Here is a 27,331-nt window from a genome sequence, read left to right as displayed (position 1 = left end):
GCTGGTGATATTGGGGCATTTGACTGAAAAAGTAAATGATTCAGTTTTTATCTTCTTTTCTACGTGGCTTTGCTCCAGCAAAACAAGGAGGGTATCGTTTTGGTTGGGAATCAATGCGACTATTCGTCACCAGAGCCCTTCTCGTGGATCTGGTAACTAGAAGGTTTAGAGACTCTGGGAACGAGAATGATGTTGCAGTAATTTTGTCTCTTACGTCATCAACTAATTAGTACAAGCTGGCACCTTGTTATGAGGTTATCATTCTGTGAAATGACAATATTTGTTTTAGGAGATTTTGGTTGGCTTCAAGAGATAATGCTGACACGAAAAATTACGAAGTACATTTAGTGGATGGGTTTCACAAAGAATCAATGATAATGCCTAAATGTATCTAATTTGGCTCGTATTACACGGTTTGTAGCTATTAAATATTCTGTAACCGCGGAATTCAATGAAAACAATAACTTTTAATTGCTAAGTAAGCGAGTGGTTGAATTTACATTGATGGCGTGTAAACGAAATGCACATATTCGCTTTTTCGAGCGGCAAAATGCATGACTAACTCTGTGTTATGAAGTGCAGTTGTACTCTAATTAAAAAGTCACAGGTTCTTCATAAGCGGACCGGGAAAAACAACTACTCGTCTTTTGAAGAGTTGATTAGTCCTCAAATAGATCTTTGGTGTATTCAAATTGTATTTAACATCTCTGATCCTGTCAGTCATCCTCCTCACAAAAGATGACATTGTCATGTTAAGTCATGTCTCACTTTTTAGCTGCAATATTTAAGTGAATCTTTCGACAGTCGACAGTTGTCCTCGGTGGCAACGACCACTGAGAGCACGACAGCGTTTGACATTTAATGTCCTTCGTTCAGTGGCAAGTTACACCACATTTTAGCGTCTTTTGAGTCCATGAGTCCGCCTTCCTGTTCAGCGATGGAGTTTCACCAACATGGAACCGAAATTTCGTCCCCAAACGAACCGTTCAAGAACCTGTCTTTTACTACGCTATCGAGTTTGGAATTTGAAGCACTGAACAGTCTGGATGAAAGCATACGATATCACGAAACGAACGCTGTAGATGAGAACATCCAGTCTAGCAAGGAGCTGGGGAGACATGACAAGAAATTAGAGAACAATGATGTGATGTTGCTGGAACCTTCGAACCAAGCTACTGCAACAAGACAACCAGGAAAATTAAACGCTGGATTTATCTTGTTTGATGGAGCTGAAATGAAATATATTTCAAATGACGGAAAAGATACAGAAACGCTATCAAAACCGCCGGAACAACCAAACACGGACGGAAGTTTCCGAAGCAAAAGTTCCGAGTGTTCTACAAACATTTCCGATCAACCAGCGTATTTGAATTTAAGCTCTGATGACTTAGTGGTGCGGGAGTCCTTCAATGACAAGAATTCGCGAATTTCGCTGACACCCTACAAAAGGCTACCAACCTATGTTCATTTTTCAACACCGCAAAAATTTTACTTGCTCTCTATTGGTGCAGCTACCGTGTTAGCAGCGAACGCGTTTTACATGAGTATTGCGTTTTTCCTTTCATTCCTCGGAAAACAAGGTTTGTCAGAAATAGGTAAGTTGTTCAAAAAATCAGAAAAAAAAGTTTAATTATGTATGGTAGTTCTTCGTTCTTTCATATTTGATTTGTTTAATTTTTCACAGGTAAACATACGTGAAAACAGCAGGAAATCTGCCCGATTCCGCTTGTGGGAATTTACCAAACACACGCTGTTTGAATTTTCTCCAAATTAGAAAAATTTGTCTTTAGGCTCATTCACCTTTTAAAATAAACTGTACAAGTTCAGACGATTTGATATTACGAAAGTTGATTGAAATGGGCCTCGCTGAAGTCTTTGTATTTCTATAAATAACCCACAAATGCTTTGTTTATGTGACAACAGCAGTTTCAGATGTGCGAGGCAATTCACACATCACATCTGCTAGCCCTATAGGCGTCAAACACACTAATATCGTGATCAAATTATCATTATGTAGATGTCGTCTTTACGGGATTTTCTTAATTCCTGTTTAAGGGTTTCTCATTGAGTAATTTAACGTAAGCTTTTTAACACTGTTCACGCTATGAGGCTTTTGTTTAGCAAACCCTTTTTTTCTGAAACGTACGCCGTAATATAACTCAAGCTGAGACAAAATATCAGTGACGTTTATGCGACAAGGTTGAAGGACAGTTCTGACGTTTTTGCAATTCACTAACATTTTTCATAAGTTGTTAGTCGATAATTCGGTTCTAGTGAGCGAAATTAGCATTTAAAGATCAATTTCATTCACTCCCTTTTATTGGCAGCTTAAAGTAAACAAAACGTAGAAAAGGAAACAAAGAATTGACGCTAAACTTCAGCATAACTTTTAGAAATGTGACAATAATATGTACTCAAAAACGGAAGAATATTATCATATTGTCGAAGCAGAAACAATATTTTTTTCAAACAAACAAACCACGAATTATATTGAGGTATAAGTATGGATCCTTGAATTAAATAGCCATACATAACACCTAACAAGTTACAAACAGTTTCATCTGTTTTAGATTTCTCACCAGAGAAGACGAAAGCAAATCAACAGGAAAAAGAAACAGAGAATTGCAAAAATAAGTAATTATCATTGAGGTGTTTGAGAGGCGATTCTAAAATCAATTCCTGGGCGCTAATAAAGACAATTTTATTTTTTTTATTTAGGAAAAAAAGCCACAAACGACAAGTACCTCTGAAATATACGACTATTTGTTGCGTGAACCATTTCCTTTTTCGCATTTTTACGTAATCAACCACGTAAGGACTTGGGAATTTTTCACTACAGTGAGTAAATTGTTTTGCTTTTTATTTCTTCAGGAATTTGTCTTCACATTCCGTTTCTAGCCTCCATTTTGTTTACACTGTGCGGTAAGAAACACTGGGTACCATTCATCCCGACTGTTCCCATCTGCCTCGTTTTGATGGCTGCCTCTGTGGCCGTACTCCCGTCTCTTACGGCAGCTGGGATTTCGCTGTCAATCTTTGTTATATATGGTGTAATAACAATCAATGGTCTCTGTGCAGGTCTCAGCCAATCATTAGTCAATCGTATGGTTGTGTTGTTTCCTGGCGGGAAAAGCAGCTTGCTGGTTCGCTATGGTGAAGGTAGGTGGCAAATTTGAAATGGGAGAATAACTTGAACTACAGTATAGAGACTATGGAGGTGGAATTTTAAGTGCTTGCCGGTCATCAGAATCGTCTGTAAGATCTTCCTGTCCTTAAAAAAAGAATTCCTTCGTTTTAAGCGAGATGCGAAAACACCGGTACTGGCCGAACTGACTGATCTTTGAGTAAGGTTTGTTAAATTTCTTTTCAACCGCGCTGGCAGAATACGCTCAAAATTCGAGACAGCCAAATATTTCATTACACATAGAAAAAAGACTGGGCAAATCCGACAACCATACTCGCGAGGAGTTAATTTTTGCTCTACATTTACATCAGCATTAGCAAACCACTAAAAACACCATGTCAGCAATTAAATTTCCTATGAGCATGTCTATACTGAATTTTAATATATATGTAATCAAAGCTTTGATTCTGTAATAGAGCAACTTTCAATTGAGTGTCGAAATCATATTTGTTTCTTCAACTGCAGCGCACATATATGATTTTCTTATATTTATTGATATTACTCACCACTTGGAAGGTTTATTTGGACCCAGTTGGCTTGTTAGCTTAGTTGGTAGAGTGCTGCACTGGTATCGCGAAGGTCATGGGTTCAAATCTCGTACGGGCCTGAATTTTTTTCAGGCCTTATTTCAACTACTAGTTCAGTAGTGTTCATAACTGCAAGGATCGCCTATATTCTTAACTTTGATTTCCTTTTCCAGGTCTTGGTTCTTTATTACCAGCAGTGGTTCAACTAATACTGTGTCTTTACCTTGGAATAAACTTCACCGAACCAAAGCTGACTGACTCAACCACACTTTGTCTTTACGCGTTGTTTGGTGTCGTGTTCCTTGGAATCATAACAGGACTGGTATCATTCTTAAAGCTACGTAAAAGTGGGATATATGAACTATTTGCGGCTCGTGACTGCATTGCTCACAGTCCTAAGAATATAACATTAGGATCTGTCCCAGAAACAGCTAAAAGACGGTACCACACAGTAAAGTGGTATTTACTTGTGGAGTTTACGCTCTCATTTACAAGTTACTTTGTGCTGTCTTTAGCACCGTCTATTCATGAAGCGACCTTCGAAAGTCCACAATCAAACACTGAACCTTTCTGGAGAGTCTATCTGGCTACAGTTTTGATCGCATTTTTCAGAGCTGGTCATTTTTTTGGAGAAGTTCTATCTCGTCTCTGCTACAATGTACAGCTAAAACTCGACAACGACGTTAAGATGTTCCTATATTTATCAGCGTCAGTTCTTCGCCTTGGTTTTATCATCTGTGCCGTGATTTTCACTCGTTCTCCTTTCTTAGTCTATAACAATTTGTTCATGATAGGCTTCTTCTTCCTGTTAGCTTTCACAAATAGTTTTCTGTCCGTTACCATGGCATCAAGTTGTCAGTCACTGATCAGGGTACAGCGAAACGACACATGCCCCATAGTGTCGCAGTTACTCTGGATTGCAGAAGTACTAGGGGCAAATGTTGGTATTGCCTTATCATTCGTACAACTGACAATTTAGAGTTAACAGAGCCCATAATAGTCAGATTTTAGACTCGTACTGATGATGACGCAGAATAAAGATCCATGGGACCTGCCTGTGTAACTCATTGATTGAGGACTTCAAACGAAAGTTACAACCAGATCGTGACAATGCTTAAGTTTCTATGCTGCGCCTTAAACAGGCTTAAAGACACTTTTCCTCTGCTTTAGGTGAAAAAGCATAAATGAGCTGACCTCAGCAAAATAATGACATAAGAAATAACAGACATAATATACTTAAGTCTTTTATTGCTAGAAATTAGAAAAAATGTTTATGTACAGGCTTTAACGTATAATGGAAATTAAAAGTCTCACGAAACTTTTAAGTATAATTCACTAAAAAATGAGTAACACGAAATCAAACTTACACCAACAACTCTATATTCTCTAAAAAACGATGAACAAGCTCCTTTTCATAAGTTTAAAATATCTTTATTTCTCTTAGTTATCACAGAGCCCCTTGTCGATAAAAGATTCATTGTATTCTGAGTTGATTTTCCCCCAAAACAATACCATAAAGCTACGAGTTCGATGCTGCTAAAACTGATTCACACAGTAAGTTAAAACAGTCCCTTAATTTACATTTCGGGCTATTGAAATCACTCAAGAATAATAAGATAAACCATACGTATTTACAGCCGGTTTGACAAGTAAGCTTGTCACGTGCTACTAACACGCCTTCGGTTTGATTTTCTTTGCGAGTTGATTCTTCCCTTCTTCGATATGGCGTCGTTTGCTTTATTTTTACTCGTTACATTTGGATTGACATTTTCCTCGTCATTCCAATCAATTCCTCTCTGGCAATCCTCTTCCTCTTCGCCGACGTCAAATAACTCTATGCTATCGTCCTCGTCGCTTTCAAACGAAGGCATTTTTCGCCGTTTCTGATTGGTAGATTTTTCTTTTCCAGCCTTCGGCGGTCGAGCAACACTGCGAGGGGTCTTGAAGGGCATGGGACTCGGATCTTCAGCGTCACTGTCGTCGACAGTTTTTGGTTGCCGTTTTTTGGTACCTGGAGTGCGACCTTTAGGGCCTCGGCTTGTCTTCGCTAAAAAATAACAACTTTGTTTATGTAATACTTCCGAATTCGCGAAAAGATTTGTAGATATTCTTTGTGTACTTACCTTTTGCGATCGTTTTGATTGCAAAAAAAAGAAAGAATCTCACACCAGTGTATCACATACAGCAAACTAACAGCAAGTTGAGCTATTTAAAAAAAAACAAAACAAAACAAAAAACGCTTACCTGCAGGGGTAGCTGCACTCTTTTTAGGTTTGTTTCCCGTTGCCGCTCCTACGGCTTTGGAAGCTCGTTCATAGTCCTCCTCGTCTTCCATTCCCTTTGTGTGACAAAAGTTAATGCGCTGTTCCAATTCATCCACTAAAGCCTGTTGACAAGGAATTGAAAAGATGAGTTCTCTCTTCCTATCACCGTACACTGCTTTACTTTGAGTGGAGAGTCTAGTAATTCACACATTTTATGACTGCAGAGATTGATGACGTGTTGTGGAAAATCAACATCAGGCGTAAAAACGGTCCTCTTAAAAGAGCGTATTTCTATTACTCGCCAAAACACCAAAAAAAAAGGCCAATCAGCGGCAACAAAATACCACAAAGAACCAATGAAAACCATAATTACATACCCGCAATCCCACTGGCACAAATTTTACAACTATTTGGGTGAGAGGATTCCGCGACTTTTCCCGACTAATCACAACGTGAAGAAAAGAAAAACCGATGCAATATCACAACATAATCTTCTTTGCGTTCAAAATTCCCTTGGATTCATTTTTTGCGAGATAATTAGAATAGAGCTGGGGTGAGGCTCTGTACTGACGCTTTTCTTACCTTCACTTCTGGTTTGGCAAACTTCTTGCTTTTCCCGACAATGTTCAGGAAGGAGTGGTACACATCTTCCTCGGCCAGTTTATCGTGGAAGCAAGAGAAGTTCTCCTGCAATTTGCGGATTCCTCGTTCGTTGTACGACAGCATGGACAGACAGAAGGCGAGGTCACGCCACTGACGATCGGTCCTGATTGGAAAGAAGATGCAAAGGGAAAGGTGCTATCAAGAAAAGAGGATGGTGTAGTTTTTGTCTCCAAACAGCTCAGAATTGCACGATACACGACAGGGAAAAATGCTACGAGTGTAGTTGTTAAAATACAGACAGGTTCTTAAAAACTATCCGATAAACTAAGGTGTATCTGAGGTTCCGAGTCTACGTAACCCCTGTTTGATTACACATCATGATTGGACGTTTAGACTTTGTCGGTTCATCTGATTTGGTTTCCTATCAATCACCTTTTTGATCTCGTCATGCAACATACTCTCTCTCTTAGTGGTTAGTGAAAGAACATTTCCCTGATCGTTTCGGTTTATTCTTAAGATTTTAAAGATCTTTTTCTACGTCAACTTGGTTTTACTTCCAAGGTTACTAGTTGTTCATAGGGATGCCTTTGTTTTCACACCACTACTTACGTGTTTGGTTCAAATGGCTGTTAAGTTTTCTGTGCAATGCAAACAGCGTACTTACTTAGTTGCTCTGAATCTGTGACACAGTTTCTCCACAAGGCTCTCAGACTGACGATCTTTCTGGATAAAGGACAACAAGTACCTGTGATACAATAAAAAAAAGAAAAAAAAGTTTGAATAGGGTATAGAGATGCACTGTCCAAGATGAGCTTGACAAGAATATCACCACCTAAAAAAAAAGGGGTAAAAAGAACTGCGAAAACATTTCCGGTGAAGATCCACGTTCGACGCCCAAGGTTCCCCGGTAGGAGCGAAGATGGTCTGATCTATCTTATGATTTATATTTCAATATGCAATTACGATTATTACGGCCGCGAAGCAAATTATTATACAAATTCATCCTGTAAATCTTCATACCTCATGATGTTTCTGAAGGGTTCCTCTTCAGTACCACAGTCGGGGTCTGATAAACGACTAATCACGTCTGGTAGAATATTGTAGATAGCGTTTCCCTAAAGTGAACATTAGCCTGATTACAGGTTTCGTACCTTTTTTCAAAAACAAAATTTAAAGGACCTTTCCAGGATCTCGATCGATTTTTCCGGGACTCCTAATTTCACCTTAAACCCTTTCATTCCCAAGATTTCAAAATCAGTTCTCCTTACGGTCTACACACATTTCTAACAAATTCTGAAAGCTGCATTGCTTGAAAATAGAATATGAGAGATGGGAAGTTTTGAGCGCCGTAAAGAAATAGAGAAAGATGCTTTTCGTCTTGTCACGAGCGTGGGACAAAGAAAACATTTCTGAGCCCCCCTATTCGATTCCTCACGGGGACTCAGAAATTTTCACTTTGTCCCACGCTCGTGACAAGACGAAAAACATCTTTCTCTGTATTTCTTGAATGGCGCAGATTTCCAGGACTTTCCAGGACCTGTGGTCGTTTCCCAGGTATTTCCAGTCCTGGAAAATGTCAGGATAAAACTCCAGGCCTTTCCAGATTTTCCAGAACCCTTACAAACCCTGTGGTTATACTGTGAGAAATACTTGCTGCGTATTAGCTTATAAGTGTGAAATGGAAGCGTGTGCATCTTAAAGTCACTTCATGAGTGAGAGATGTGGTGAAATTAGCGGGTATCACGATCTCATTCATGATATTTGTGTGCCATGTCTCAACTCAGTGATTTTAAGTAAAGGAAATGATAAATGGCTGCTCGGGCTAGTCTTGAGTTCTAAAGCTTTCAAAGTTGATTGTCAGATTAGTATGTATAACGCTATTGCTTGTATTGGGGCAAGTAGAGCTTAAAGTTAAATAGGAGTAACCTCAAATTGAAAATATCTTACCTTTTTGGACAATTCCAAAAAGAACAGTTTGGCCAGATCGGATATTCTACCGTCTTTGTCCTCTAAACAAGTGGCCATCTCACTGATCTGACCTTTGACCTTGACCATGTCATTCAGAATTAGATGCGTGAGCACCATCAGCGTGTTCTTACGCACGTGGCTAGACTCATCGCGCAATCTACAATGTGCCGAAAAAAAAGTTGTCACGGTTGGCTTCTTAAGGCTCGAATGAATTTTCCCCCCTTAATGGCACGGGAAAGGCAACCGAATAATGGTTGGTTTCTTAACCGTTTCAACAGTTTTTCATCGATATTTTGCAGTCTTCACTTCGATAATCGTAAAGTATTCGTGAAATTTTTCAGATAGAAAAGTGGGTGACTACTAAACGCTATTAAAATTGCTTTTTAGGAAATGCATGTCATTCAGGTGAAGTTTCTACCCTTAAACCCCTGAGAGTGACTTGCAAGATCGCAAGCTAAAGTAGCTCTTGATTATTAAACAAATTCTCCTTGTCCGCACCCTTGGAAACGTATACAGAACGGCATGGAGAACATGCATACTGAGGTTAGTGTGTAAAGGGTTAGTAACATGAATGGTTTCGTCACCTGGCGTATAGATGAGGTGTCCATGGCTCAATCAGGTTAGGAAACCTAAACGTCAGGTCACCAACGGCAACTATGGTGTTTGCTCTGATAGTGGCTTGTGGAGCCTAAAAGGCACACAAAAGAAAACAGGTTCTTAAACAGGTTTAGAAAAAAATGAATTTTTTTGCTTTGATTCAGCAGTTTTACCAAAGCTGTTAGTCACCTCGTCAATTGTTTACTGCAAGATATGAGTATGTACATGACGTACTAAACAAAGCAAAATTACCTTTTCTAGAATCGTGAACAGAAGTTGGAGATGCTCTTCGCAAAACTCAGAGCTGAAACAAGTAAAAACATAAAAATTAGTTGATAGTTTGGAAAAATGAAACCTCGTGGCTGCAACATACAGCTAATGCAAGACAAAGTACGCTTCCACAGCAATGTACAGAGAATCCAAGCTGGCAGACCTACTGTGCTGTTAATTATGATGAATATTTATCCTCACAGAGACAGTTTTGCAAAAATCTATATGAATAAGAAGCGATTCAAACATGTCACTTTTCAACTTTTCCTTTGGCGACCAGTATTTTTTCCCAATTTCATATCTGATAAATCAAGAACTGGTAAAACAGTTTTTAGAAATGAAACTTACTGGCTTTTATTTTCTCTTGTTTTGAAAGACTTAAAAGAACTGAAAATTAGGAAGTATAGCACACTGCGTTGCGAAACTATCTGTCGACATGACCGCCTTGTTTTACTTACGAAGGAACAAATGGATGTTTGTTTTCGGGGGGAGGGGGGGAACAAATTTGGCGTAGAACTACGGGATATGATTGATTAGAGTTTAGCCATGAACTTACCTGACCAACATGAATTTAGCAAGAGCTAATGACGCAGCGGCTCGCAAGTTTGTATCACTGAACTTTACAGGATTACTGCAGACATGCACTAACAGTGGGCGCAAGGTGGCCAGTAGCGTACCACCTGAAGAATCCAAAGTTATAAAGAAAATATGCTCATTGAACAACATTTAGTAAGCCCGCTGTGGGAACTACAGTAATATTTAAAAGTTCCTAGTGGATTAGAGAGCTACCACCTCTAATTTGTTTACAGCTACCTATACATATAAGAAACTGTTTTAGCTTGGTTAAAATAATCGGTTTGTGTAAATAAGTGATGTTATCAACTGAACTACGAATTAAATTATGCTAATAAAAAATATAATCACTCTCTCTTTCTCTCTATAAAACATAGCGCTACAAAATAAAACGAATCAAACTCTCCATTTTATCACGAGCATTATTTGAATCGGTTGCAAACAACCTCTTCCCCCGGTTTTGTTGTGAACACAACATGAGCACGTTTTGAGAACATTACTAAAACGACGCAAGGAAATCATAAACAAAACAGCAAACGATCTGGATCAATGTCAGTACATGAGCAACTGCGCACATACTCCTCTCCTAACCTAACTGATGAATAATAAATTGGCTTCCGTTTTGAGTTTTAAAGATAACGTTTCAAGCGTTAGTCCTTCGTCATCGCTCTGACGAAGGACTAACACTCGAAACGTCAGCTTTGAGACTCAAAACGGAGACAAATTTACTTTATCAACTCAGTTGATAAGACCAAAATACCCTGTTATACTCTCCCACCAACGCCACACTACAGTTTCTTTAGAAACTTACCCCCTTTATTGATAACTGTTAATGCTGGGTTTGTGAAAAGTGAGTGCGCAGTTGCTTAGATACTGATAAAGATCAAACTCATCAGACTGGTTGGTATAACAATGTAAATTAAACCGCACAACTTGTCCAAATATGTGTACGTCATACCGGTAACAATCTCGTGTTCACAGATTTTTCTCACATATTCCGTCTCCACGTCATCGGCTGTGGCCCCAGTCAGCCCCAGTTCCTCCTCGATCGTCTCTGACGCACCTGGATCCTTAAGGGATTCAAATAAAACATGTTAATGTATGTAAATAGATATATTCAGCTCAACCAGAGCTTGTTAAACATTTCTGCCCATCAAAAGGTCCTGCATTTGCCTAAGAAGTTTGACTCACGGGTCAGTGCCATCTTAACCTTGAAGGGCAACTAAAACTGTCACATTGTTGCAATTAAATTGTTAATAACAGTTCTAACAACTGTTCTGCTAGGGACTTCCCAGTAATGCTCTACTACCATTCCTATCTGTCCAACCCACTTTGCACCTTACCTTTGTGGAATTAGCAGTGCACTCGCTCCCAGCTCCTCTCGTCTTCTTAGCCTGTTTCTCTTTCTCCTTATCATTCTCTTCGATCACCTGTCGTCGTTTGATTTCCCCCAGGACTCCCACATCCAAATGAACCATGTGACGCAAGGCCACGTGACCAGACAAGCTGAAGAATCGCGCCAAAATACCAGCCTGGCACGTGGTTGCAGAATTTCCGGCGTGTCTGTCTGTATCAGGGTTGCTTTCTACAGAATCTGAAAAACCATATAAAACAAACTTCATTTCAAACTCAACAAAGTTGCTCGTTAAAACGGATAAATTCGAAACCAAGCGGTTCGAAGCCTCTTTCTCAATTGTAATTGATGTATCGGGTCATTCATAAGGCAGCACACGACTCAGGTTGGATCACGTTGGCTAAGAAAGTGGCGCGAGTTTTCTGGACCAATCGCAGAGAAAACTAAAGCAAAAACAAAGGGACCCAGGATTATTTTTGACACTGATTGAAACTTGCTCTTTTAAGTGATAATGAGTAACTAAGGTAGTTTATCATAAATTTGCTATTTACTCATATTCCAGTTCACGATAACTTTAAGCTACGCGGAGTAATAACGGATTTACGTATAAATTTCAGCCAACAGCATCGCCAATAAAACAGTGGAAGGGAAAGCAATAGTTGACCAATGTTCTTATTAAGCAAAGCTCTATGTATCTTGAGATTTCACACAGTTAATGACAGGTCATCAGGGGTTTCAATAACCTTTTTCCATAAGCGGCTGCCAATGGTGTAATAGGCAGCTGGGCCGTAAGGTGAAACCCAAACACGAGAGCCTGCGAGCAGGCTAAACAGACAGCGGTGATGGGTCTTAGAGGCAGCGGCGGACCGCTGCTGACTGACTTTTATTGAAATCGCTCGGCAATTTTACAGTTGTGTAATTGTTTGTCGAGCGCAAGTCTTAAAACATCACACAACGTATTTACCGTTCTGATTGTTCCGTGGTTCCTCCTTATCTTGTGTAGTTTTATCCAGTAAACAAGCTGCTATTTTCTTGATAACATTCTCTGCGATTGTTTCAGGATGTTCAGCAAGGACATAAATCACAGTTATTGCTTTTTCCATTAACGGAGTCCAAACCAGTTGATCAAGCTTGCAAACACCTAGAAATGTTCACATAAACTCATGAGCAAAAAAGAGTTGTGGGCAACCTTTGAACAAAAGTTAGTTACCTTTCGATTAAGTGTCGAATCCGATGAAAAGGAAAATACCATTAAGAGCCAATGGGGGCTCAAAGTAAAAACAACCAAACTGCCTAATAACAATAATAATAATAATAATAATAATAATAATAATAATAATAATAATATTAATACTCATAAAAAAGACTATTATAGTAATAATAATAATAATAATAATAATAATAACAATAGCAATAATAATAATAATAATAATAATAATAATAATAATGTTATTATTATTATTATTATTATTATTATTAACAATAATATTAATTTTAAAAATATTGTAGAAGAAAAATGTATCATTAACCAAACTACCAGTTGGTTGGTAAAAAATTACCGTTCCCCTCTATTTTTTAAATGAAGTTACAAAGGAAATGTCTGTATCCCCATCAGCCGTCATCTACCTTCGTACAAACCTGATACTAGTATTTCTGTGAGCCGTTCAAATATCGTGTGCTTGGGAGGAAGTCGGAATGGTTCTGTTGCACTGCAGCCGGGTTTCTACATGAAAAACAGACAAAGAAACAAAATTTAACCACGTATACGAATTATAAGTAAAACATCAATAAAAGTACATAGAAACCCTTTTCTTACCATTAAATTATTTTGCAAATATCAAAAGATCGAGATGAAGATCCACCAGATGTCCCCCTCCCCACCCCCCAAAAGAAAAAAAGAGACAAAACCCCAGAGGACGACAAGAAAAATACAAAATAGGGAATCATGAAAAAGCGATGTTTCGCAGTTGAGAAAGTAGTGTGAAACTAAAATTAGCATCTGCTCCAAACATTATCAGCATCCAACTCAGTTGGTAAGAGTAACTCGCATACCTTATGGGTTTGGCCAAGTTTTAATAAAGCCACGCAGGTGTCACGTGCCAAGAGAAAGTCCTCTTCAGCTCTTGGTCCCAGGCCCGTTGAGACCAGCACGTCAATGTTAGTACGAACTATGTCCATCTCAGCTCTAGAACACAACCAAGGATATTTAAGAACATGAAAGTGAACATAAAGACAGCAGAAGAAAACTACTGATCAGAAATTTTATACCAATCGCAAATTCTTCTTCACTTCTGTTATTGTCAAGAGTACTTATCATAAAAATAACAATTGTTTTTGCATACGTTCGATTGCGAAAACCTTGACCCCTAAAAGAATGATTCATGAACGATGAGACCCAACGGCTTCATGGAAAATGCTTGCAAGGAAACATAACTAGTGATTCATTTTTTCTCGTTATTCATGGAAAATATTTTGGAAAACTTGGATAGCTTCCTTCATTCACAAAAAGCAACAAATGGAGGCCATGTGCAGCTTGCCCATAATGCCGTAGGGTCTCATAGCTTATTGCAAACGCCTCTAGGTGTCGACGTTTTCGCAATCGAGTGTATGACGCAGAACCAATAAGATCTTACCCTGCCAACATTCCCAAAAGAACTAACGCCATTCTACTTTCCTCTTGAGTGGTCTGTGGATCCTGAAAATGAGATCACCAGATTGCTTATTGTACAGAAGCAAAAGCCCCTCTGCATAAGGAAAACGATATACATCATAATCTTTACACGGATGTAATTCAAATCTAATTTTTAATGATTATGCTATCGGGATAACCCTCTGTAACCCCTCTGAAGTCCTAGTTTTAGCCTTCCACGAAACTTCAAAATAAAAATATTTGTCAGAACAATTTCAGATCAGCATGGGGCACTGTTACTTTGAGTCTTAGCTGCGATCTAAGACAACAAATGTCTTTAAGCTGAAAGAACCTTCGTACCTCGCGATCAAAAAATGGTAATTGAAGGGTTCTGACTAGTTTAACAAATACAACGTGTGAAAACAACGCATACCACCCTAACACAAGACACTGAATAAAGGTTTTATGCAAACTTTTGCATTTTTACCTTCATGGTGAATTTCTCCCACAGTAATTTTATTACGGCAACAGGAATAAGTTTTCCTTTCATCAACTCACTCATCTATGAGAAAGAGATTTGAAATATTTGAAAGCTACCTCAATGATTTTTCAGCGAACATTGCAAATTTGCAAATGAATCAGGAAATCGAGGTGATGCCATCTCAAACTTGTACAGAAGTAATGGTGACTAAACCTACCAGCTCCTCAAGAGAAGTCAGATCACCCATTGAAGCACCTTGAGTAAGAGTGATCAGGTTTTTCACAATCAATGCTGTTTTAGTTCTGCAATAAGAAAGGATAACAAATCATGCACAAAAATTTTCACTTACAAGTGCTGAAAAGGATTACACAGTTACGAGGGGAATACGCACTTAGGAAAAATTATAGATAACAAAAGTAATCCGCAGGACTATTGTAAATAACTTTGGTTACCGTTTAAGGACGCTCAATCGAAAAGTTATCTAAATTCTCAGTACCTGATTTGTTACAGAAATGCCACCAGCCAATCACGAAGTATTTTTCGGAGACGGCGTGGTACTTCTTACACACGTAACTATAAAATTTCTGATTTCCTTCCTGGAAATCCCGTCATAATTTACAACTCATAACCATTCCTCAAACTTAAGTCATCGCGTCGCGGTAGAAGCCTTTTTGAATGAGTGTCATAAGACCAAAATCAAAGTACATGTACTCACAACAGCCTGTTATAAGAAAGGTTAAAATTGTAGAGATAAAAACAGTGATCACTCTAAGTAATATTCGAGACGGCAATAAGTTGTGAATAAATGTAGTTCAAAATCTAACAAAAAAAAGTACATACCTAGCATTTGGCGCCACTGGGTCCAAGTACAAGCCTTTGTACGCCTCCACCACAGCATCCCGAACGGCTGTATCACGCGACCAAATCAATACCAGCATCCTTCGCACGCCAATAATGGCAGACTGCAAGCCAAACTCAGAGGCGACCACAAAGAATTCGATAGACTCATTAACATCCGTGATGCTTTTGGAGCCGAGAAGTTGACACAAGGTAGGGATGGCTCTCTCCATTTGGGTTTGAAAATGTACGTAATCCTACCAATTAAAACAACTGATCTTAAAAATTACCCCTATTTGTATAACGAGCACATTTTCACCCCTCACAGGTCAATTGGAGGCAGACAATTTTCTTGAGTTGAGAAAATAGTCCTGGTGTAATTCACTTCTTTTTGCAGTACAGATCGTTTCCTGAGAGCGCAAAAAAGGTTGACGGATGTGAAACAACTCAATAACGAATAAAATCTTCGAGTGGTAAATAGAGTAAGAAAAAGTAAAATAAAAATTTGTTATAAGCAAAAGATTGCTCTAAAGACGACAGCAGTCGGTGAGAAAGTCGTCATATATCCTGGCTAAACGCTCAGTAAGGGCTCTTTTTCTTGAAATGTCGTGAAACCAACTAGAGTAATCACAACTGCTTAAGAGAATTGAGATCCGCTCATAACATGCGAAGTAAATATAAACTTAGTGCGTAACCTCAAGCGCGGAAATGCTGGTGATCAAGTCGCAATTGGTTACAGTTAGGTATCTTATTGGTGGAAAGGGTGCACTTGAGGCGACTTTTACTGCTCGATCACAAAGCGCAATTGAGTCATATCAGTTCAACCGTGGATAAATTTTTACGCTTGGTAGAAAATTGCGCAAAGCCAGTAGTCATTATTCAGACTAATTACCTTCAGAAACTGAACCACCATCTGTTGTTTGGTGATTTCATTAACCAATCCATTGTTAGGCTCTTCCGCTGACGTATTACGGTTTTCATGCTCAGCAGAAACTTCGAGAAGTTCTGTAGGATCAATGTCTTTGCCTTCAACATGAGGTGTAGGTTCTTCATTGTCGCCGGCTTGAGAAACAACACAAAACAAAGGAAAGATTTAAGAACATCATGATCATCTCATGGGATTAGGTTACGACATGACTTCGCCATGAATAGTCCCTCGGAGTCCCATCTGGACAATGTGATCAGCTCACAAAGGCCAGGATGACAAGGAGTAAATTTGAGTTTAAGTCTAGTTAGCTTTATCGTTAGGTGTTAAGAGGGAAAGCCTCGCGGGCGGCAAGGACGCTATCTCTTTGTTCCCTCCTGGACCCCGTGGATCATACAACACCCGCGAACCAACTTTCCCCTCTCCCTCCAGAAGGCTTAATCGCACTAACGGGACCTTTGCCAAACTACGACAGTGAGGAAAATGTATTATCACTACTATCCTCTGAAAAACATGAACGTAAAATGTCGTCTTTTGAAGAACTCCTCTTATTTTTCGTTCGCAACATCCTGACGATGGTTGTAACACCGATTCAGAAAACTGAATCCACCCAAATATTGGCAGTTGTGTGGAAATTAAACAGAAACACTTTTTTTTTTAATCGGCGTGGTCCTCAACATCCCGTTATTACTGCCAAAGGACCTTAATAGAGTAAGCTTGAAAACAGAGGTATATAACATACCCAGAAATACTGCCTGCATGATTGACAGCTGCTCTTCAGCTGATCTCTTGTTTACAAGATTTTCATCTGCACTCTTGTTACTAAAATGACATTTTGTAGATCTGTTTTAATTAAATGATTTTACCTCAGAAAATGCTACAAAAAAAAAAAAAAAAATTGGTGCCTGTAGATTATCTATTGATTGATCTACATGAGGCACCATTACCACTTTAACACCTAACATCAGCATATTCTCCATACTGTTCTCAACACATTCCCTAAGATTCACCCAAGGAGAATTTGTCTAACAGTCAAGATTTCTATAGTTGGTGATCATTTCCTCTATTCTTGTGTCCTTAGTGCTTGATTCAGGGCTGATATTTCAAGGAGAAACAAGATGTTAGTCACTCTTAGGAGTCAAAAGGTTAAGGCAACACTGTGAGCCAAGAGATCAATCTTGTTGTGTCAAGAAGTTAATGGCTGTCGTTATCTTGTTCAACTGGCATAAGACGAAGAGAGTAGCTTGTTTACATGACATATTTTAACAGTTTAGAAACGAGCCATTGTAGGCTACAAGGGAGCACAATCATTCTCATACCAGTACCTTTCTTCATCTTCCTGCTGCTCTGGATCCCTTTCAGCACGGAAAAACATTGTGTACTCTGGCCATGTAACCATAGCAGCCTTCAGTACTGCAAGGGCTTTCTTATGATGACCTTTGTGAAGATGACCTCTAATCTGCTTTAGTGCACTGTAAAGTACATAGACAACATAGAGATGTTGTTGAAAACCCTGGGTGAAGACCCTAAAAATTAATCAACATGACAAACAGTAAGTCTAAGGTCCTTACCATTCCAGAGCAGACTCCTGATCTCCTTGGAACTCCACTGCACCATCTCCTTCATCAATAATCTCCTCCAGATCAAGACACTCCTCAATAGTGGCTTGCACTTCAGGTTTAATGGCCTCCCAGATTTTCTTGACATCCTCAACTTCAAGGACAGCAGGCAATAACAGCACATGAAACCAAATTCAATCTCTCAGTTCAAAGTGAAATCTTTTGAAAAATAACCATTATTGAAATCACCATCATTCCATGTGCATGTGCAAGACATGAGATGATGGGAAAGATAACCAATGGGTAAAGAATTGTGGGTACTTTAGTATTATCAACTGAGTTGATAACATAAACTGGCCACTGTGAAGAGTTTCTAAGCTGATGTTTCGAGTGTTAGCTAATGCTCAAAATGGCAACTTTGAAACTCTTTACAATGGCCAATTTATGTCATCAACTCCGTTGCTAATACTAAATTACCTTGTTATGACTTCTCCCACCAATGCAGCACCAGTTTCTTAAGAAACTTTCTCCCTTTATTCATTTGTGAAGAATTAAGTGGACCGTTGAGTCAAACATGTACAAGTCACCCAAGGACAAAAGGAGTGGTCTATGGAACACTGGATCTGACATAGCACTGCCTTGACCACAGTCTAAAGGCTCAATTGTTAGTGCAGATTAGCTAATCACACTCTTGAATTCCATTATCCATTGACCTAGTTCTTCACAACAGCAAAAAATGTATTTTTAATCACACTCCATAATATCAGGACACTCTAATAATATTTCTACACAGCTCAGTGGATCCTGTAACAAGTGGCATTAAATGCCCATTGCAATATTGTACTCTTGGAATTAAGACACTTGCATGTATTTCTTGTGGAGCTGTAGTGAACCTTTAGAGTAATTACATCCTCTCCCAATGAATTTTACTAAGTTAATAATGTACAAGAAAAATTATGTGCTTCTGATTGGCTAAAGTAAAGTGCATTTTCTTGTACAACACGTGTGCAAAGTTGTGACATGAGTGCAAATTGCAAATAGCCTGAACTCTTTCAAAATTTTGTCTGTCTTGACTCTCTGTGATGGTTTTTCATGTAAATTATTAACAAGTAATGAAACGATTTCTCTTGTAATTTGGTGAAATAAGCACATGTAAATTTTTCAAAGACTACAAATTGCACTTGGCCTTGGGGCAAATGCAATATTGATGTCATGGCCTATAATTATTTGTTGCTAACTTATCTTTCAACAACTTGGTTGAACTGGTTTGGGCCAACTAACCTCTCTGCACATTTTAGCTCCTTTATTTGTTACTTAAACTCCTCTTTTGATAAAGTTGGCCAACATGCTGTTCTGACTACATGTAGCAGTACTTTCGGAAGTGGTAACATTTATTGAGCCAGCCCAAACTGTTCTTTTGTTTGAGTCTTTGCAGAGGAGCCTTAAACCTAACCATTTAAATGAAAAACATTTAAAATACCATACCTTGGCCATCATTTTCCTCACATAACTGTGGAGCCATTTCCTTTAGTTTTTCAGTTTCTTTTGACAAGTTCTGTCGCAAATGGTCCAAAGGTAACTACAGAAACATGAAAATATCAAAGAGGGGTTTGTATTTTTTTTTTTAACGTTTGTGACACCACTCACATTCTGTGAAACTTCCCCTACTTTTGTAACCTAGGGAGGACCTTTCTTTTTGTTTCAACTGCTCAGCTCTGTACTTAACAGGATCTTATTTGTGTGTGACTCTGAGTCTTAATAGATGGGGCAGCAAGAGACTGTTTTTCCCACTTGCTTATTTTTCTTCAGCTTTGCCAATTACTACTGCACTATTAATGAGAGCCTGTCATAATTGTCATTAGAGAATGCACTAGATGCATGATCTGAACTGAGTAGGCTGTTACTCCCTCTAAGGGGGGGAGGGGGTCAGAGGGAATTTCCTTTCTCTCTTTGATCACAATTCATACAGTAGTCAGTGCAAAATGGCAACCCTGCCTGATCATAAAACAAAATTCTCTTTTGCAGCACTCTGCAGTTAATGTTTGGCTACCAGTTTCTGAATGTTTACTAGTCTAAACAACAGACTTGCCTCGAAAATAATAGCTTTAACTACCAAGTATTACTCACAACATTAAACAAACTTCTGCATTAACTCACCTGTGCCCCAAAGGGATTGCAAATGAGAAATGTTTTCAGAAGCTGAATAGCATTTTTGCGCACAATACTAGATTTATCTTGAAGACGATTTATCACTAGTTCCAGAAGGTGAGGCTGACGTGAAAGGGGAATTGCCTGTAAAAAGGACAGTATGTGTATTATCTTCTCATTTCTGTAAATGTTTACCACAATAGAGTCAAACAAAGCCATATACATGTAGACTTTGTGTTTTGTTTGTCTGTTCGGTCTTGGTTACATTTTCCTGTAAAAACTGAGCAAAGACATTTGACTCAGCTGTTACCAGGCAGTTAATGTAAATTTAGAGTTGCATGGAGTATCTAGTGTGTTATGGCCATTTGTTCATTATTCAGTGGGTCTGATAGGAGGGATTTTATTTCCAATGGGAAGTTGGTTCATTTATTTTGTTAACAAGTGCCACTAACTTCAAAAAGGTTTTTTTGACAAAACAAATCTTCTTGTCTTTCTCATAACAAAGTTGAAAAAAAATTAATGTCACATCTTTTTTTAGTTATTTTTTTTCAATTTTCAAAGGTCCCAAAATTGGCCAGACCCAGGTCCCAAGATGTGCAGCCATGAACATTAAAAAATTGAGCTTTAGAATGCATGCTTGTAAAATTGACAATTTTCTCATTGTGATGATCTGTAAAACACAAAAATTTCTCAATCATTTCAAAAAAAAAAATGTCAGGGTTAGTGACACTTTAGAGAGAAGTTTATTTCATTCACTCGCAGAGAAATTAATGGTTCAAGCAGCAAGTATACCCCAGAGTGGAGAAATGTTCAACTAATTACCACTGAATCCACTAGTACATATAATTTAATCACGCTCAGTACCTGTGGCTTAAATACAAAGAGGTTCACAGTATTCATGGCGTAGTGGCTAAAGTTACCTCTTTTTTACAAAGCTCAAGCCAAATGTGGAGGGCTTTACTTCTTACGTAAGCATTGACATCATGAATGTGGTCCTAATGAGAATAAAAAAAAGTTGAAATGTATACATGTACACATAGTTATCACCCCTAAAAACATCTCCAATATTATTGGGCATTTGCTTTTCAAAGTAACAAAAAAATTGAAAACATAAAAATCATTGCATGATAAACTGAGTTATACTAGAATTTTGATTGGTTCTTACTAATGATATACAGTGGATTTCATATTGTTGCCATGGGTCTGTACAGTAAAAGAGGATGTCAAAATGTGGTTGTTACTGACACACTCAGCTGCACCTTGTTTGCCACTTATTTTTTTTTACCACATTTTGACATTCTCTGTCACTCTATTCCTAAACAGATGAACAGCAACATGGAATCTTGTTGTTAAATATACAATATTTTTCATTATTCTTTCTTGGGTTATCCAGGAAAAACTACAGAATTTATACCATTCCCTTCATTACAACCACTTTTTGTGCCCCTGATGGATTGAAAGTCTTGTCGTGTCAATTAATTTTGTACCCTAGTTGATCTGACTGTGATATCATTGCAAATATTTTAAGGGTTTGAGTATAACATGACTGCAGGTGTGCATTTTTTCTTTAAATTTTCATAATAAGTCTTATGTGCATTTGTTTCTTCAGGCATAGTGCTCACCTCCATTTTGTCTAGCAGTTGATCTCTAAGTTTCTTGGCAGCATCATCAAGATCTTCCTTGGAAAGGACTTTGATGACAATCTCACCCATCAAGGCAAGGATACCATTCCGCATTGAATAAGACTGTAATGAAATTATATCAATATATAGGACATCGTAAAATTTATAGTAAGCATTTGCAAGCTCATTAACTTCATTTTTACTCAATGATCCATTTCCTAAAAAATAATTTTCCATATGCTTCCATGAATGCTCATCTCCTGATCAAAACTCTGAAGACTTGCTTGGAAACTAAAACATTTTCTTCAGGTTCTCATTGACCAATAAAACGAATATCATAAATTAGTCAAAATTACATTTTTACTCTATTTTGGGTAAAAAAAAGATAGACAACCATTACTTAGAAATTATGAGATTTACCTCTCCATCCAGGTGACAAAGTAGTACACTGATGTTGGGGATGATCTGACTTGGGACCCGACCAGCAAGTTCTACTAGGAAGTCGGCATAAGCACGTGTGCCACTGGTGTCTCGTGACAGATCTCTTGGATCCATGCGACCAATCTCTCTGTAGAATCAAAAACAATTACATGTATTGAACATACATACACTGTAAACTCCTAGTTAAAAGGCCCTAAGCTCAGAAGACTCTGTCAGATATTAAAAAGATTAAAGGCAGTCATTTATTTGTAGTATCATCCATTACACATAGGTGGGTTAACCGGACAGGATATGAATATGAAAGCCATCTTTGCAGTATTGAATACTACTTAAGCAGTAGTTAAAAAACAATTCAGGCCTGTACATACAGGCCTGATTTTTTTAGGCCTAAATTTCACTTTTCTCTACTGCTTAAGTAGTGTTCATTACTGCAAAGATCACTTTCATATTCATTATTTAAACCACAGTTCACATATATATGATTTTCATATATTCACAGTCATTGGATAGAAAATTTTGGTTCACTTGGTAAACTACACTGGGAAGGGGAAGTGCTGGTAAAGTTTTAGTCTAAAGTTTGAGCAAGAGCTCTCATATGGGAGTATAGAGTAGAGCTTAAATCTAGAAGGGGGGAGGGGAAGAGAGTGGGCTTAGGAGCACATCTAGTGCCGAGGGCATCCACCTCAGTGTTTTCACTCATTCAGATTACCACAGTTAACAGACTCGTTGCCAATTTCCCAGTTAGGTATGACTGTAAAAGTCATACCTCATGGGCATTTCATATGTAAAACATTTATTTTGTAATTCTGTAGTTAAATGCCACTTTTAATCAACTCTGTCATAGCTAAGCTGTTTGTAATAAACCCAGTGTATCAAATCCTCTTGAAGTGTGAAATAACTTGGTGACATAGATTGTTTGATTGACATCAAAGAAAAGAATTTGACACCAGAAATGTATAACATGGGCAATTTTAGATATATGAAGATTCATATATTTGCACTGTGGTGGAGAGATGAGATTTAGAGATCCTCGCAGCTAAGAACACTACTGAAATGAGTAGTTGTAAATAGGTCCTGAAAAAAAAAAATTCAGGCCCGTACGGGATTTGAACCCATGACCTCTGCGCCGGTATCGCAGAGGTCATGGGTTCAAATCCCGTACGGGCCTGAATTTTTTTTCAGGTCCTATTTACAACTACTCGTTTCAGTAGTGTTCTTAGCTGCAAGGATCTCTAAATCTCATCATGGACAATTTGTATAAAAATTAGAAATAAAAAAATTACAAACATTCTACTTAATTCATGTAAAGTGTAACACTTGTACCACCTCACCTTATAACTTCAGAGACAACACCTTTAATAGAAAACTCGTCAACAAATGTTTGTACAGCCTGAGCCAGTGGCTGGACAAGATGCTCAAAGTGTTGTAAAAGCTGAACAATCTTCAGACTGATGCCTAGGAGAAAACAACATCAGGAGAAATACTACAAATGATAAATAACAATCACAAGACTGTGTCTTCTCTGTCAGTTCAATTTAATATATCAATGTTTATGGAAGTTTACAAACAAATTCACTCACCCCATTTAAATAGAGTCACAATCATTTTAATTCCATAATTACCTTGCAAAAGAGTGTGTTATTCCAAAAATTATTGTGGCAGCATTAAATTCACAATTCAGAATTATAAAAATTTGACTCACCTAAACCATAGTTGTATTTCTTCACCATTACTCCCAGGAGATTAAAGATCAGATCTTTTGTTGTTCCATTCTTAACAGATGTTGGATTTTCCAGGAATTTATAGCAACAGCCAGTGACTAAACTGATAAAAAAGCAAAACAGATAGATAATATACCAAAATATTCTTAACAATGATGTGTCAATAACAGAAACAAATCCGCTTCAAGTGCAGTTGAACTTGATCCAAACAAGATTCTCCACCCATACTTGACAAATTCTTCTTCTATAATGGGTGGATCCCACAGTCTGTTTACATCAAGCTGCATCAGTTGTCCCAAGGTTTGAATCAGAACGTCACGCTGTTCTTCCCACTCCCATGAAGATGATGTCTTTTTCTTTGAATTGGTGGCCTTTCCCTTCCGCTTGAAAACCAAAAGATAGATAAAATGAAGTTGCAATGTAAACATGATTATCAAATGTAAGAGGAAACCAACATCCAATTAAGTTTTGTCAGTATCTTAAGTAACATTAATATTTTTAGTCATTTTTGATGATAAAATTAACCTAAAATACACTGCTAAAAAATGCATGGTTGCAGATGTTTTTTGTACCAGGAAAACACATTGTCTAAATATAATATACTATAATTATTCCATGAGATCACATTTAATATGAGATGGAAGATAGCCAATAACAATAATAATTATCTCATGTAAACCAATCAAAACTCAGGGACTACAAAATATCATGCATAGTTTTTAAACAAATACCTTTCCAGAGACTATGACCTCAGTGGAAGGCTTGGTGGCCTCTACTTCAAATGCATCTGCCAACTGCACTATTAAGTAGCACAACATCTGTAATAAAAATTGAGTGACACTGATAAAATAATTCACAAACAACAACTTTTAGTTGATGATGATTTTTCAAATTTAACAGAGCTAACAATCTCGTGCAAACCCTTGATTCTTAACCCTTTCACTCCCAGATTGTTAATTCTCCCCTCTGGCTGGTACACATTTCTTTTTAAACAAGTTACACAAATTTAATGTTAGATCAAGGTGACAGCTTATACCTGATAAGTTTAAGTATTCTTATTACCTGTTTGCTGGATAGTGTGTGGATATTGTAGGGAAGTGTTACATTTTAATCACTTTTGGGAGTTAAAGGGTCAATTTGCTTGGAATGAGACCATTTCTTTGAGTATGGCATTAAACTCATTTCCTTGTATTTATCTGTTTTGTCTGTTTATCCACTGGATAGATGTAAGGAAAGAAAGGTTTCTTCCAGAGCCTGTTGATCAGTGGCCCTAGTCTTAACCATCTGACCCCTAAGAGTGACTGGCATCTAATTTCTCCCCACAACATTATCCCTGAATCACACATTGAGGTTACAAGAAAAAAGGAAATGATCACCAAATAAAGAAGCTCTTGATTATTAAACAAAGTATCTATGTCGGCCCCAGAAGAGAATATCCATACTAGTGCTAGTGTCTAAAGGGTTAAAGGATTGCAGCCCATGAAATGAAACTATAAATGCATTAACTATAACAATAATGTACTTGACGTAATTTCAATACCTTAAGAGTATTGAGATGTGTCCTTCTAACTTGAAAATCAATGTCTCCATCTTCTAAAATTTCTGGAAGTACATTTGTGAACTGGCAGAGAACTAAATGAAAGGCACACAAAATTTGTTTTTCATTAAAAGAAGTTCAACTCTTCCTTATCAAATTCCCTATGTCATGAAAAGGCCTAGTATATTTTCACACTTTTACCAGTCCTGTTGACTGGCAAATCAATATTCAGTAGAGCTCACCATGAAATAAAAATAAATTTCATGTTAATGCATTTAAAGTGTAAACTTACAGTGTACAAGAATTATCATTGTAAACAGTCAAAATGACTGCTGAACCTAAAGTATGTATGGGCAAATGCAACAAAGAGATGTGTTTTTCATTGCTGTGGGACAAAAAAAAGATCTGAGTCCCCACAAATAAAATAACTTTGAATTAGTGCTTTGATGCTCCACCAATGTTCTGTGGAGAACTCTGTGCTGAGCCACACTTGGTATGTAATGGCCTACAGTACTGTCAGGCTCATCACAGAGTTTCTGGTAGCACCATGGTGGAGCATCAAAGCCCAAATCCAAGGGTAAGGGTTCTGGTTCTTCATGAGCAGTATCCTCCCTTATTTCAAGCACCAAAGGGAAAATAAATTTTCAAACTGGTAGAGCAATCCTTCAGCACGTTGAATTTCCAAGAAATCACGTTTTTTTTTGGTACTACAAGCAGTAAATTTTGTTAGCTATCCAAGGATAGCTGTTATTTTTAGTTTTTAGCCTGGATGATACCCGTTTTCCCCGCTATAGTAAAATCTACTTGGAACTTTCTTATCAGGTCTTAATTCCATTGTATACAGTCATACATTTTCTTCTTACTGTACATATTTTTAAAACTGTTGTGTAACAATGAATACCTTCAAGCAATATATTCCAAGTGCTCTCTCGAAGAGAACTGTCCACTTCATTAAAATGTCTGCAAGGAAAAATTGTCTGATTTGAAGTTCATGTGGTTGTAAGGTTAAACAATTCTTTTTAAAAACACAAGTACACCTTACCCTTCCAGCTGTCATTGCTACGCATTAAGCCGATTGGTAAGGGCATGTGGAAGTTGGAAAATGGTGGGACAGACATAGGGTTTAGATAAACAGTAACGAAGAAGTAATCTTACCTCAAAAGACTGAACAAGCAGTCAAAGTTTTGGACGATGGCAGTGGGTACACCAGATCGAAGATCAGACAAGCATTCTGAAAGTTGGTCAACATGACAACGTAAACAGAAAAGCGTAAAAAAGCGGCAAATGTTTCGTCAACTACAATAAAATCTACCTCGAAGTTTGTTCGGAAGAACACGCACTGAGAGAACTTCGTCCACAACGTAAGATCCTTCTTCACTGCTCAATAAATCGTCCTTACACAAGGGAATTACAAAGTCTTCATCCATAATTTGTATCTCTATTTCGGTAAAAGTGTATATAAGGTTCTGTCAATTAAAAAATAAAGGGAAACTTCACTTTTCATTCCAAATAAACACCCAGTAAAAATGGCCGCCTTTTTTCGAACGGAGAAAATCGGCCAATCAAAAAGTCTTGATACCAGTCTCTCCTCTGGCAATTTTTCTCGTTCCCATTTCTCTTCTTTCCTTCCCTACCCTTTCCCATTTGGTCGATTACTTTCAAATTAGGAATCTTTCCTTTATCTGATGTTTCTTTCATAACATACCCAGATTTCCTCCTATGTTGGTACTAGATGACACAGTTAGTTCATTAATTAGCAATCCACTTACCATGTTTACAGATTCTTTTGTTTTGAGTAAGTTTTTATTTCAATCCCACAAGGCTCATGTATTTTGAAATTTTCCCTGCTTTATTATTTCTTCCAAAAAACAAAATAAATGAAAAGAAATAATGAATGATTAAAAAAACTGATCAGCAGAATAAAGAATGATTTGAAAATGTATTATATTTACCGCCCCACCCCCACCCCCCTGCCAACACCTTAATTCCTGTGGTAGGGACTAAACACGAAATGGTCACACGATACACTTACGCGCGTGAGGAAGAAAGGAGGAAAGAAACGCGCGAGCTGAGCAAAAAACTCGTGAGCTG

At 37.9% G+C, this 27,331-nt stretch overlaps 2 protein-coding genes across 2 annotated transcripts; one reads left to right on the top strand and one right to left on the bottom strand.

Moving 5' to 3' along the window:
* The first annotated feature begins 59 nt into the window (after positions 1-59).
* LOC131793828 (uncharacterized) lies at positions 60-4,995 on the top strand. The gene is made up of 3 exons (XM_059111316.2): positions 60-1,595; positions 2,872-3,159; positions 3,885-4,995. Exons 1-3 carry the CDS (start codon positions 914-916, stop codon positions 4,688-4,690), a joined length of 1,776 nt encoding a protein of 591 aa, XP_058967299.2. The 5' UTR covers positions 60-913; the 3' UTR covers positions 4,691-4,995.
* Positions 4,989-26,762, bottom strand: LOC131793829 (condensin complex subunit 1). The gene is made up of 35 exons (XM_066172052.1): positions 26,553-26,762; positions 26,396-26,471; positions 26,142-26,200; positions 25,244-25,335; positions 24,435-24,521; positions 23,932-24,086; positions 23,685-23,806; positions 23,314-23,437; positions 21,962-22,109; positions 21,542-21,664; positions 20,840-20,914; positions 19,929-20,063; positions 19,257-19,350; positions 17,784-17,925; positions 17,538-17,684; positions 16,955-17,034; positions 16,180-16,349; positions 15,291-15,544; positions 14,668-14,752; positions 14,457-14,531; positions 13,974-14,035; positions 13,393-13,525; positions 12,979-13,063; positions 12,305-12,481; positions 11,330-11,580; positions 10,945-11,056; positions 9,970-10,093; positions 9,396-9,447; positions 9,131-9,234; positions 8,526-8,703; positions 7,599-7,693; positions 7,243-7,323; positions 6,558-6,741; positions 5,956-6,097; positions 4,989-5,758 (listed from the first exon to the last, which is right to left on the bottom strand). The coding sequence occupies exons 1-35, from the start codon at positions 26,665-26,667 to the stop codon at positions 5,370-5,372; spliced, it is 4,527 nt and encodes a 1,508-aa protein (XP_066028149.1). The 5' UTR covers positions 26,668-26,762; the 3' UTR covers positions 4,989-5,369.
* Between the last annotated feature and the right edge of the window lie 569 nt (positions 26,763-27,331).

Source organism: Pocillopora verrucosa, chromosome 9, assembly GCF_036669915.1.
Source record: "Pocillopora verrucosa isolate sample1 chromosome 9, ASM3666991v2, whole genome shotgun sequence".
Taxonomy (NCBI): domain Eukaryota; kingdom Metazoa; phylum Cnidaria; class Anthozoa; order Scleractinia; family Pocilloporidae; genus Pocillopora; species Pocillopora verrucosa.
The sequence above is the reverse complement of the archived record's forward strand: the minus strand, read 5'-3'. Positions and strand labels throughout refer to the sequence as shown.